This window comes from Carettochelys insculpta, chromosome 10, assembly GCF_033958435.1.
Source record: "Carettochelys insculpta isolate YL-2023 chromosome 10, ASM3395843v1, whole genome shotgun sequence".
NCBI lineage: Eukaryota > Metazoa > Chordata > Testudines > Carettochelyidae > Carettochelys > Carettochelys insculpta.
Genome location: NC_134146.1, coordinates 29289186 through 29302168, shown reverse-complemented (window position 1 = coordinate 29302168; position 12983 = coordinate 29289186). Strand labels below are relative to the sequence as shown.

At 41.9% G+C, this 12983-nt stretch overlaps 1 protein-coding gene across 1 annotated transcript in view; it reads right to left on the bottom strand.

The window, feature by feature from the left end:
- Positions 1-12658, bottom strand: part of KCNAB1 (potassium voltage-gated channel subfamily A regulatory beta subunit 1) — a 209720-nt gene extending 197062 nt beyond the window's left edge. Inside the window, exon 1 of the mRNA XM_075004295.1 lies at positions 12254-12658. Within this exon, the coding sequence (XP_074860396.1) occupies positions 12254-12495 (242 nt within the window). The 5' untranslated portion in view covers positions 12496-12658. The remainder of the gene's footprint in view (positions 1-12253) is intronic.
- Positions 12659-12983: the final 325 nt, after the last annotated feature.

The window sequence follows — 12983 nt, the reverse complement described above, 5'->3', positions numbered from 1 at the left end:
GAGGATCCTTGCATAGGCTGGGTACAGGGCTTGAGCTGTCCCTGTGCAGTGTCCCATTTTCCTTTTGGACAAATATAGATATGAGACCTAGAGTACAAAAAGAGTCTTCAAATCACAAGCTGTAGACATTCATAAACAGATCCCTGAGGTACTACATCCTTTGCACCAAATAGCAAGACTTGGTCACAAATGAGGAGGTTGGGAACAGAGCAGGACAAAAACCACTGTATGCGCAAATCAAGAGAAGAAAGAGGGGATGGCTAGGCCACACTCTCAGAAAACCATCAACCAGCATAGTCCGTCAAGCTCTCACATGGAACCCACAAAGAAAACACAAAAGACGACGACCTTGGACAACATGGAGAAGATCTACTGAGACTGAAAGACAGCAACTGGGGTACTCATGGAGTCAGCTAGAAGTTTTGCCCAGAGACAAAGTGAAGTGGAGGAGACATTAATGACCTATGCTCCACACAGAGTACAAGGGTTTAAGTCATGTCAAGCAGTGTATCTAGTTCTGAGCATCACAATTCAGGAAAGATGTGGACAAATTAGGCAGCGCTGGTGGGAGGGAAGGGGAACAAAGTAAAGGACAGCAAAAAATGATTAAAAAATAGTTCAGAAAAGCTGACCTATAAAGTTTTTCAAAAGTCGGGCATGTTTAGTCATGAGAAAAGAGAGCTAGCTGAGTGGGAACCTGAGAACTTAACAGTCTTCAGATATGTTATGGGCTGTTTTACAGTGGTTCTCCACATGCACTGAAGGTAGGAAAAGGAGTCTTCAGCAAGGGAAATTTAGATTAGCTGTTAAGAAAAACTTCCTAAAAATAAGGACAGTTAAACTCTGCAATAGGCTTCCAAGGAAAGTTGTTGAATCCCCATCACTGGAAATTTTTAATAACAGGTCAGGCAAACCTGTTCAGGTTGGTCCAGGTGTACTTGGGCCTGTCTCAGTATAGGGGGTTGGATGCTGACCTCCTGAGGTCATTTCCAGCCCTACATTTCTATGATAACAAGGCATTGACTCATTCTGCAGATCGGGCTATTCCACATTTTTATGTTGGTCCATGGCCCATGTAAATTAAAACAGCAAACCTAGGTTGTAAATGTAACAGAGGCAGTGTGTGAGGACTCACAAAGGGTCATGTGCCCCTGAGATTTCTGCCAGGATCTGCTTGATCATATGGTGCAGCCAGACCTCCTCCCTACACAGCAGCTGCCAAAATCTGCAAGCTGCATTCAGTGGGAAGAAGCAGAAACTGGAAGCTGCAAGGAAGAGCTAGACTCATACTGTGCCTGAGGCAGCCAAATCTGTAAATTGTGTCCCACCCTCACTAGCAGCCCGTATGGTTCATCACTGCATAAACCTGTGATTAACCAAGCAAGGCAGGCTTAGCCAAACTTTTCCCAGTTCTTGCAACTATTCCTTTGGGGCCTCGGCCTGCATACTCTAACTTTATCTCTCAGTTCCCACAGCTGTCAAATAGAGATGAGACTTCACAGAGCTTTTGTGAGAATTAGGTTAATGTCTGAAGGACGTCATCCTTGACAAGCATTGTTTAAAAAAATGAATATACAGTTATAGGTAAAACTAAGGAAGTGAATATATCAGAAATGGCTTGTTTTGCATACATTTCCTTGAAACACTTTTTAAAATACCGAGCCCAGTGTATCTTCTCTAATTTTATAATTTGCATGATCTACAGCCCCATCATCCACCTTAACCCTGTAGAGTCAGAATGCACAAAGTTTTTTTTTAAGGGAGAGACCACTAGATGGTACTAAATTGGTATCTGAAATAATTTCAGTTAGTGTCCATTTTGTTTCAGTCTTTAGAAGGTGAAAAGCAACTAGGTAAAAGAAACCTGTATGCAATAAAAACCCCTGCCATATAAGGTAATTGGTTTTATGTACTGACAGCTGTCTTAGAGGGATGTTACTATTGTCAGAGGCAAAATTAACATTGGCGTAATTTCAGATATTCAATGATAGGCTGAACTAAACTGAACTTGTTAAGGCAATGAAAGGAAAAAAGACTAATCACCTCATAAATAAACCAACTTATGGGTATTTAATGAGTGTTCCTTATTCAAAATTCATTACTTTCCATACTAAATTAAACAGCTTTTACTAGCAAAGGGGTTTTCTTCTTACCTTTAAGTTAAGTGATATAAGCATTTGCTTTAGTTTAGACCTGTAAAAATCTAGGAAACAATAAAAAAGAAAAGCTCCAGAGTCACCACAAGCCCAGCAAAGAGTTCAGCTTAGCAGAAATCAAAATTAAATCAGAACAACCAAAGTAAATAGCAAGTGCTATTTAAAGCCCTCTCCAGATTCTCAGTGGAACGAGCTGTGTTCTCCTCTTCCAAAAATGGTCCAAAAAGTCCTTACTGAGTCCCTTGCTGTGTCACTGTGTGCAGAGCCAACATAAAGCCTCTTCAGGACTTGAGCCCTAATTTTGATAATTGCATAGGCCAGTGGTCCCCGAGTTAGGGTTGGCGCATTCCTGGGGGTCTGCAAGGATATGGCAGGGGGAATTGTGAATAAATAAAATAATTACAAATAATCATAGAAAATAAGTTTTAAATAAACTGCAAAGTTACAATTATTATTTTCAAATATCTTCCAATAATGTTATTAATTGCTGTCTGAAAACCTATGCTTTGGTTTCATTTTTCATTTAATGTTGTGTACATAACAGCTAGAATTGGCTTTGATGGGGATCTGCAAATGGTTTGGAAGGGGCATAATTAGGGGTCTGCACTACTGAAAAGTTTGAGAATCGGTGGTATAGACCTTGTGCCAGTCCTTTTTGTACAGGGTTTCATCCAATACGAATAAGGCCTGATCCAATGCTTTTGAGATTTGGTCCATTGCCTTCTCCCTAACTCTCTAATAGGTCATGGTCATTCTGACTCCTAACTGTGACCTCCAAAATGCTTGTAACCCCTCCCAGATATCATCTATAGAATTTGAGCACACTTTATTACATTATCCAACTCGTTAACGAAAATATTGACTGATGACAGACCTAAGACTATCCCCTGCAGGGACCCAATTTAAACAAGCCCCCAAGCCCACCCAGTTCACAGGTGATTACACCTGGAGTATGATCTTTCAACCAGTTGTGTACAAACCTTATAGTAACTTCCTCTAGTCCTCATTTCCCAAGTTGGCTTATGAAAATATCACACGGGAGCATGTCAAAAGCCAAACTAAAGATGGCTAAAGCTGGCCTTCATAAAGGTTGTAAACTCTCAGAGCCAAAAATTGATACGGTGTGTCAATGGCACCCGAAAGCTGGGTACTTGTTTAGCTGTCAGAAAAGATTCAGCTGCCGCCCAGCTGATTAGCAGAGTGCCCACAGGTAGGCTTTAGTTTCTATTGGTGATGCATATTTGCATATGCCTCAGTGCTCAATAGAAAAAATTATACTGTATATGGATGGAAAAAATCCACACAGGGATGGAAAAGATTAAAAGGAACGTAGTTGTGTGCCCACGGCTGGCAATCTAGTGCATATAATATTGGAGTCCCTGTGCAAACTATTTAACTTTGGGGCGGGGGGGCATGTCTGGACCATATTTAGGAACCCAGTTTTCACCTAGTTAGGAAAACCTATAGGTGTGAGTGTATGATGCACAAAAGTTAGCGCCCACCTAAAGTTAGAAGCCCTGATCCTGGCCTTGCTTCGACTACTTGGCTCTTTTCCAAGGGCACAAAGCAGCCCTACACCTGATATTCTGATAGCTACAGGAACTTTCCCGCACAGTGGAACACTCAGGTGTTATGGTGTCTTTGCTTGGACTCCCTGTATCACTCCCTACAAGTGGTAGTGTGTGGGTGGGGAACGGGAAGAAGAGTGGCTAGGATGTTACTTCACCTCAGCAACCCTTGGTTGCTACAACAGCCTGTTGACTGTCAGCGAGTGAGAGAGAAGTCCTTAAAGCAACGGCAACTTTCCCTAGAGGAGTGGACTAGAGTCTGGGGAGCACACCCCTGTCCTGAATTGTGCCAAGCACTCTTCCTCAGCCACAGCCAACATCTTCGCCGAGCTTTCCTTCTAATCAACCTGGCTTTTTGGCTGCATTTTTGAAAAGGTCCAGTTTTCCCTCATAAGAAAAGCAGACCTCTAAATTGCAGCAACTTGTCAATGATGAAATAGGAAAGGAAAGAATTTTCTATGTGGATGTTCGGAAAAAGCTAGAGGCGCATGCCACTCTCTCTGCTGAAAAGCCCCCCTCTGTAAATCTCAAGTGCATGAAGGGTGTTAATAGATAAAATTATATTCCGAAAGTTTTCTTATGGTTTCAGTAGCACTATTGGCTTCTGTGACAAAAATAGGTACAGATGATTTGGTGGATCAATAGTTGTTGGTGAATATTTTCAACTGTGTGCTTCCTGATGATGGCTTAAGAGATGCACGGAAATGAAAACTATTTTGGTCATTATTTTCTCCAACTTTTGCATCAGTGTAAGACTAACTGTTCAACCACAAATCAGGTTGCTAACCAGGGGAAAGGCACACTTCAATTTAAAGACATGAACTTGCAGTGTATTAAATGAGCAAGACTCCCATTGGGAAGTTTGGATCTTAACTTGTGGCTCAAGCCATCTTTAAGGAACTGCAGCCAAAAACCAAAATCATGTTCTGATTTGTCCATATTTGCAGGGCTTAATCACACATACATGCACATGCCTTGGTAACAAGATCTCCCTGCTTTAACACCAAGATCAATAAACTCTGAAGGATTAAAGCAGATTCTTTCCAAAGATCAATAAGCTGTAGAGTTTAAAGACCCTTTTACAAGATAAAACAATAAGCTCAACCACCTAACAGTCATTTTCAAGCAATAAAACATATAATTTTCAGACTGTTGCAGTATCAGTTAATGCAGGGTATTGGGCATTTTGAAATAAAAACAACTCTCCTCTTACAAAAAAAAATCAATATATTCAGACTTATTTGGTTTTACTAATGTGTCTAAAATATCTGTATTATTATAGGTTATTTCCACAATTCATTGTAATATTTCATCACTCAGTTTAAAAGTTCCCCTCCCACTTAGGCTGCAGAAATTAATCAACTAATTATACATTATAAATTGTTCTTTCCTTCAGCTGTGCAGATTCCTCATCTCATCATAGGGAGTCTAGTACAGACAGATGAAGAAAGGACCAAACTCAACATGAAGAAAGGACCGAACTAAACATGATTAGAGGGGGAAAGAAAAGAATGGGAGAAGAGGAAGAAACTGCAAGGATCTGATCCAGCTCCCACAATGGGAGCTGGATTTTGCCCTAAGAGAGCTTGAGTTTTTAAAATCAGAAGCTATCCACACCTTTAGTATTTTTTCCAGGTTTTAGGCAGTCCTTACAGAGTCCCATTTCCAGAGAAAAGACCAAGAAAGAACCTCAAAATTTGTCTCACTTCCTCCATCCACTCCTCTTCTCTTCCCCCAGTGTCAGTCCCCACATACTTCAGTGGGATGAGATCCCAAGACCTTATCAAAGAGTTCTCCTGATTTAATCTAACCATATTAGAAATCTGCTTAGTTAAGTCCATGCAATCCTCTTGCACGGACACTCAGAAATCAGTTTTAAAAGCACCTTGTATCCACTTAGCTGATATCCGTTCCTTACAAATATAAGCTAAAACAAAACTGGTTTGAGGGTTTCTTTGTATTAAATGTCCAACAGTGAGTTTATTTTAAAAAATTCATTTTAAAAGTACTTTTATATATTTCAAGCCCTTCATTCTGCTCTTTAGTTTAAACGGTACACTAACAATTAAGTAAACCCAGCATTTATGTTGTTGAACTAGATGGAAATGGCCCTGCAGAAGATTGCAAAGGAGACATCTGTGGCGGTAATGCCAAATAATTTCCTGTCCTCTGGGCAGGTCTATTTTAGGGTACATTATAAGTCATCAGGTGTAAATCTGGTGTAAGTAGAGTTTGCATGGTATGAAGGGCCTTCAGAGTGAGATCTGCACTTGGAATTAAATTTCACCCAGAAAGATTAAAGGCAATGGAATAATTTACACCTGGACAGGCTGCCCCTGGTAGCACGAACATTTCTGCCTTACTTCCACCTCAGGGCCCCAGCTAAGACTGCCTGATAGCTGCTGGTGCTGCTGCTTTTCAGTGTGCAGGCAAGAATCAAGGGACCCCTGGGAGAAGTGTGGCTTGGATAGGTTTTGCACAGCTTAGCCAACCTGCAGCACACAGAGGTATAAACAGAAGTGGGGAGCATGAAGCAGGCCAAGGACAGATCTCACTGTGCCACTCCTCAGGCATATGCACAACTGCGAGGCACCTCACCATCACCTGCCTTTAGTGTAAAAGAAGCCTCATCTGTGCTTGCTGTGGATCAGCTCCATGAAACCACTAGTTTTCATCAGCACAAACACGGCCTTCCAGGCCTCCCATAGGCCTTGCTTTCAGTGTGGGTAGCAATCATCATTACATGAACACCTAAGTCCACAGATTGTCCGTGCTGTGTTCAGCCACTTATCCTCTGAACACTCAAAGAATTACCAGGCCTGGTATTCCCAACATATCAGAACACACCAGCTTATAACAGCCAACTCAAGCGCAGCACTTTGCTTAACACCACTTAATAGCCCTTAGATATATTTTTAATGAAAACAAGAATACAGTTTATCAGAGATTCAAGTGATTCAAGTGATATCAAGTAGAAATATTGGAGCTATATGGTTACATATACAGCTAAAAAGCACAACACTTTCTAGATAAAAACTCAACTAACAGATTAAAATTTCTTCACCCAAAGTTCTCTCCAGAATATTCAAAGTCTGGTTGATCTCACTTTCATGAAACAACTTCACTGTCCATTTACTTTCCAGTAGGTGAGGGACAGTATTTTCTTTGCCCCTCACATATAGTGGAGCAAACCTTTTATATGTATCTCAAGATATCCTTCCTTCCTACTCTCATCCCTATTTTCTCTTCCTGTTATTTTTCTCTTTGAATTTTCACAATACCTCTTTTACACTCAGTTCAGAGAGATGATAGGAGACCCCTTGTGAAACATAGAATATTTAGTTTACCTATAAACAGCCAGATAGAGCAACATGTGTTATCTGACAGCAAACAGTCTTTTTCCTCTTTGCTGGTGACCAATCCCAAAATACACTAAGAACGTAATTTTCCTTATCTATGTGAAACAATTGAATATGCATTCCACAGTAGTATCAATGACCAGTGTGACTTTTGAGACTGCATCTGGCATGCTTTGGAGAGCCAGACTTCACATGTCAAACCCAAAAGAGACTTCTCTAGTCCCTCTGCAGCTCTTTGCCAACTGGTATTATGAGGTTCTTGTGTCACTCACATACAGTACTAACGCAAGCTTACTTTAGCTAGAGTCTCTGCCAGATGCAGATGGATTTCAGGCAGTCTGGAGTGCCATAAAACAGTACAGAATCCGTACTCATTAATTTATATGAACATTTAGATTGTTGATCTGATTTTCCACATTTTCTCTGGCTTGGGTTTGCCAAGTTGCACAGAATAATACTGTTGCCAAAAATCATACTTGCAAGTTTCCTTTCCTTCTTTGATCACTTTCTGTGGTTTCTCCATGTTCTAGTTTAGAACATCCCTTCTGACTGCAAGTGACTAGAGAATTAGAAATGAAGCATAAGACTGAGCATGATTAAGGCTGAGAGTCTAACAAAAGTCATGACTTTCTGGGACCTCTGAATTCCACAGCTGCAGTGATTCGTGTGCCCCAACTTGAGTTGCAGCCCTTTCCTCCCCTCGCCCCCACCTCAAGCTGCTAAGATTTACTCAGGGGTATTTTCTGTACAGTCATGGGCAGGTCACAGGCTGTGAGCTTTTGTTTATTGCCTGTGATCTGGCTAGGACTTTTACAAAAGATAACCCTGGCTAGGCCTGCCGACTGGTGGTGGGGAAGGAGGGTGGGAGAGGGCAATTGCCCCATGGCCCAGTGTTTCAAAAGGGCCCCGGACTCCTGGCCACTGCCACTGCAACAGCACTAAGCACTCAGGGCTGGCTGGGAAGGGGCGGGGCGTAGTGCCATCTGGACAGCACTAAGGGCTGGCTGCCCTCAGCCCCACCCTTTCTGGGAGTTCAGAGCCACATGTGCCCCCACCTGTGGGCCTAGCAATTCCGTCAGCCCCCCTGGCCCTGGCTCACTGTTAGTCATAAACAGGACACTTTATTATGTGAAGTATATGGAACAGTCTCCTTCTAACTGGCCCATGAAGAACTGTACGATGTAGAGTTGTGACAAGCCAGAAAAGAAACATGCAGCACATATCCCAACCCATCAGCCCTCCTTGAATGATGTCTAGCAATGGTCTGATCCTGGGGTTTACAAGGCACTGTACTTTTCCTTGTTTACCCCCACAGAGATTAATGGGATTATGCTCATAGAGATCATAATTACTCAGCGTGAATAAGCATTCAGTGGGCAAGCAAGCAAGACAACGTATCCAGCCACAATAATCCAGCCACGTTAATAGATCACAATAAATCAGACTATTACCTCAACTGGATTCCACTTATGAAAGGGACACACATTTCATTCAATTTCTCAGTCCCCTGGAGGTAACATAATTCATCCTAGCTCTGTCTGCATTGATGCTGTGATACTCATAATGCCAACACCACAAAGATTGCTTAAGAGTAAATAAGTATTAATTGGTAGGTTTCTGACTCCAGGTCTAGACTGGTAGCACAATCTAGAGCAGGGATGTCAAACTCAAAACCTACTGAGGGCCACACAAACAAAAACTGATAGCTTTCAGGGCCATCAAAGGAATTGTACTTCTACCAGAAAGTCATATATAATTATTATAGATTATGTTTTAAGTATATTTTATAATTTTTGCAGGTCTTGTTTGAGTATAATACAATATTTTTAATTGAGAATTTAATACTTAATATGAATTTTATTGTATTTTAATAGTTGATAAAATTTGATGTGTAAAATTATTTGCTCGTATATAATTTGAATTTAAATATAAATTTAAGGTACTTTTTAATTATTTTATATGATACATAACTTGTTTTGTTGAAATAAAAACAAGTGTATACAGTGGTTAATCAAATAGAACAGGCTTCTGTGAAAATTTGAGATACTTTGTAAATTGGAGATTTTGCGTAAACATATAATTATTTATGCAATTCCAAAAACAGGCATTGATTGATATAAAATTAATATAATAGATTTTGTGATTTTATTTGGGAATAAATTAAATCACTTTTTTATTTTTTTTACACTATTGAGCACTGAGAAGCAAATACAACAGTAGCACATGAATAAAATATAAAAGGGAAAAATTTTCAAATTAAAACCTGCAGCATTTCAGTCCCAAGTATTCTTTCCAGAGAGCTGACACCACTTTTGCAATACCAGTTTTTCAATATTTTTTACAGCACAAAAAGCTATGGAAAAGATACACCTAGCAGTGAGGGAAGAAAGAGATAGAAAACACTGATGATAAAAGCAGACCAGGGAGAAAAGCCAAATCAGAAAAGCCAAAACATCTCAAAGAAAGAAGGGACAGATGGCTTGGCTGTGAACACGCAAAGCCAGGTGTCAGGATGCCTGTGTTCTGTGACTAGCTCTGCACTCTGTGCAGCCAGTTGCATCATCTCTAAAAATGAGGCTAACCTACCACACAGGAAATTCATGAGTTACCAACATGAATGAATGGATGGGCTTTGAGCTCTGTGTCTGGGAGGACGAGCAGCAAGATTTAATTTAAAGGAGTGGTATCAGAAGGGAATGGAGCTGTACAGACTCGGAGAATGATGATTAGAGCTCAGAGAAACTGATCACCAGTGGCTTGCTGGTGGAACACCCCGATGTTATGTTGCTAAGGCTGTACTTAAGTTAGGGCATTTCCATTGTACAGGGTTTGCTTTGTCAATCCTTGTGACCAGGTTCTAATGATGCTTTGGCTGATTTTGTGTGTATCCCCCTCACCTTTGTACAGAGTGGGTACAGCACCCTACCCCAAGAACAGCTTCTCTCTCTGTATGGAGGTTAGAGATTCCACTTTCTCCCTCCCCACGGAAGACATCACAATCCAACGTTTTTTTCCTGCATAGAGGAAACAGGGAGAGAAAGAGGGGGCTCTGGGTGGTCCCCAGTAGGGGAAGAAGTGTTGAGGAGAGGCCAGGTTAGAAACTCACAGCTTCTGTGGCTGTTGTCCAAAGTCCAGAAAGGAGATTTCCTTTTAGTTTCACTGAAGCAGAAGCTTTGCACTCCCCTCCTGCTCTTAGACCCCTCCCTTCCAGTTTACACGGCACCCTCCTCCCCCCAGTTTCTCAGCACTTCCTTCTCAGACAGACATTCTGGGATTTACATTGCAATTCCCCATTGCACTCTGGTCTCCCCCATTTTGGACTCTTTGAGACTTGAATCCCTCCCCCGCCTGCCCACTGCAGAGCAGCCTCCATTGCACCACCCTCTGGCCCCTTGAGGCCTGCACTACCCCCCCGCATTACAGTGCAGCCCTCATTGCCCTGCCACTCATTGCAGGGTAGCCCCCAGTGCGCCTATCCCAGGCCCCCTGAGCCTTTCACTGCCCCTCGGCCCTTTGAAGCTGGCCCTTCCCCCCTCCATGCACCATCCCCAGACCCTTTGTGGCTTGCAGTGCCCCCCCCAATGCACTGATCCCAGGCCTCTTGAGGTGTGCACTGCACCCCGTAACCCCTTTGCCTATTACTCTGCCTTGTGCTCCTCAGCTGCCCTTTGCCACACACACACACGGCCACCTACCTGCTGCTGCCCCAGGCAGGCACCTCTCTTTGCCTCAGCCCATGTGGGTTTTATTGCACCCACCACCCCCTCCTTATATTATTCTGCCTCACACTCCTCAGAGGCCCCCTACAGCGCTCTACCTGCAGCTGCCCCAGGCAGGCGCCCCTCTCCACCTCGAACAACATGAGTTTCACCGTCCCTCTCCTTAGAAGGGACACACTCTTCTCTGGCATGCACAAGTGGCAGGAGGGACAAACACCAATCCTGCATCCTCAGGCTGTTCGTGTGCGGCACATGCATATTAAAACTCCCTTGGCTCCCTGGGGTTTGAATATGCATGTGCCAGACTCAGACAGCCTGTGGAGGTGGGTTTGGTGTTTGTCCCACCCTCTGCCATTCGTGAAGGCCAGTGAAGGGTGTGTGATTGGAAGAGTCACACTTAGACATCTTATTAACCTCTAGTCACGGGTGCAAAAAAAACTCCAGGGGGTCTCATACAGCCCCTGGATGCAAGTTTGACATGGCTGATGTAGTGCACCTATGGTAATCTTTCCATGGTGTCTATGGTAATTTTTCCTCAAGTTTTTGACCCTCTTTCCTCCTCCCCCATTTTCAGGGAAAGCTCAGCATGTCCAGACAAAAAAGGAAAGTCTTCTTCCCTTTTAATGTCAGATAATGTCCTGAGGTCTCTCCCCAACCTATGATTCTATGAAATACTATTAAGAGAATTGGTACAGTATATTTCTTCAAGAAGTGACCTAAAGGGAGGTACACTCCTGCAGTATATCCATTTAAACGCATGCAATAAACACATTCAATAAAAGCTGCAAATTAGCACAAAAACATAGTTAAGTTTCAGCATTCTATACATATGTCAACATTGTAGAGAGAGATGAGCCATTATACATTCAGTAACAATTGTCTAGAAAGTAAAAAGTGTCATACCCCTTGGAATCAATATTTTACTTACATATTTTTTCACTGTATTTATCATTTGTCCTAATATTGCCAAGAAAACAAATTTCCTTGAGGAAAATTAAGATCTGAATTTAGATTATATATTATATATTATTCAGAAAACATTTGTTCTAGATAATGAAGAACGAGGGAAAGAGGGAACAGGCAGAAAGGTTTTAAAGATATACTGTGCTATCAAAGCCACATTTATACTACACATAGATATATTAGCATTTAGCTGTGACATTAAAGAACATTTTTCAGACTAGAAGAGTTCTGTGCAGCTCCAAAGCTTGACTCTTTCACCAACAGAATTGGTTCAGTAAAAGATATTACCACCAAGTCTCTCTAACATCCTGGTTTCAACTCTGCAAATATTTATTCTTTAAGAATATGCTTCTAATCTATGTATAGCCATTTTATTTTTGTTCTGTCCCAATACATCTCTTACAACAGAGATCTCCCTTCATTTCAGCTGTTTCATAGAAACTATTGTTGGCTCTGAAGATAATCTGACAATGGGTATATGAAAGTACCTGTATAACATCCCTGTCTCAGCTTTGACAGTTTCGTGCAACGAAAGTCCATGTATATGCAGAAACTTCTCTAGTTGTTTCAGTTTTGCGGCTCCACTCAGCCTTCCAGCCCAGCATCTCGCTGGAGGGCAGACTTTAAGGATGGTGCTCTGCCTTTTACCCCTCAAAAGGGCTTCAGTGGCTTTCGGCACGCTTGGCTTGTAGGGTGGGATTTCTGTGCAGGAAGGCTTGTATAAATGCATATTCCAAGATAAATGCTGATCACAAAGATTCTCTAAGTTCAGTGAAGCATTTGAGATTTAGATTCTTGCTAGTTCTGCTTTCCTGGCTTCTCTGTGTTCTCAAGGAAGGGAAGCCCATTGCTATTATATTTTTATTTGGAGATGCAGCTTTAAGTTAGTTATGGTTGCCTAAGAGAACCATGGGACTATAAAGCAGAGTTTTTCTCCCAGTCATGCTATATCTTGTTGCTACCGGCTCATTTTAATTGGTGCCTAATATGGAATCCTGGCTAGGATCAGTGACCTTTTTCCATCAGTTGAAACCTTTCATGGTCAAGCACTCAAAGGGACTGTGTATTGCCAATGGGAAGAGAACGCCAACTTTGTTTCCCATGTCTTATATTTAGGTGAAGACAAATATTTGTTTTGGATTCAGTCCAAGGCTGAGAAATGCAGGTTTCTCATGAGGTTTATTTAAGGCCTTGGGCAGAATATCTGAATGTTCGTCA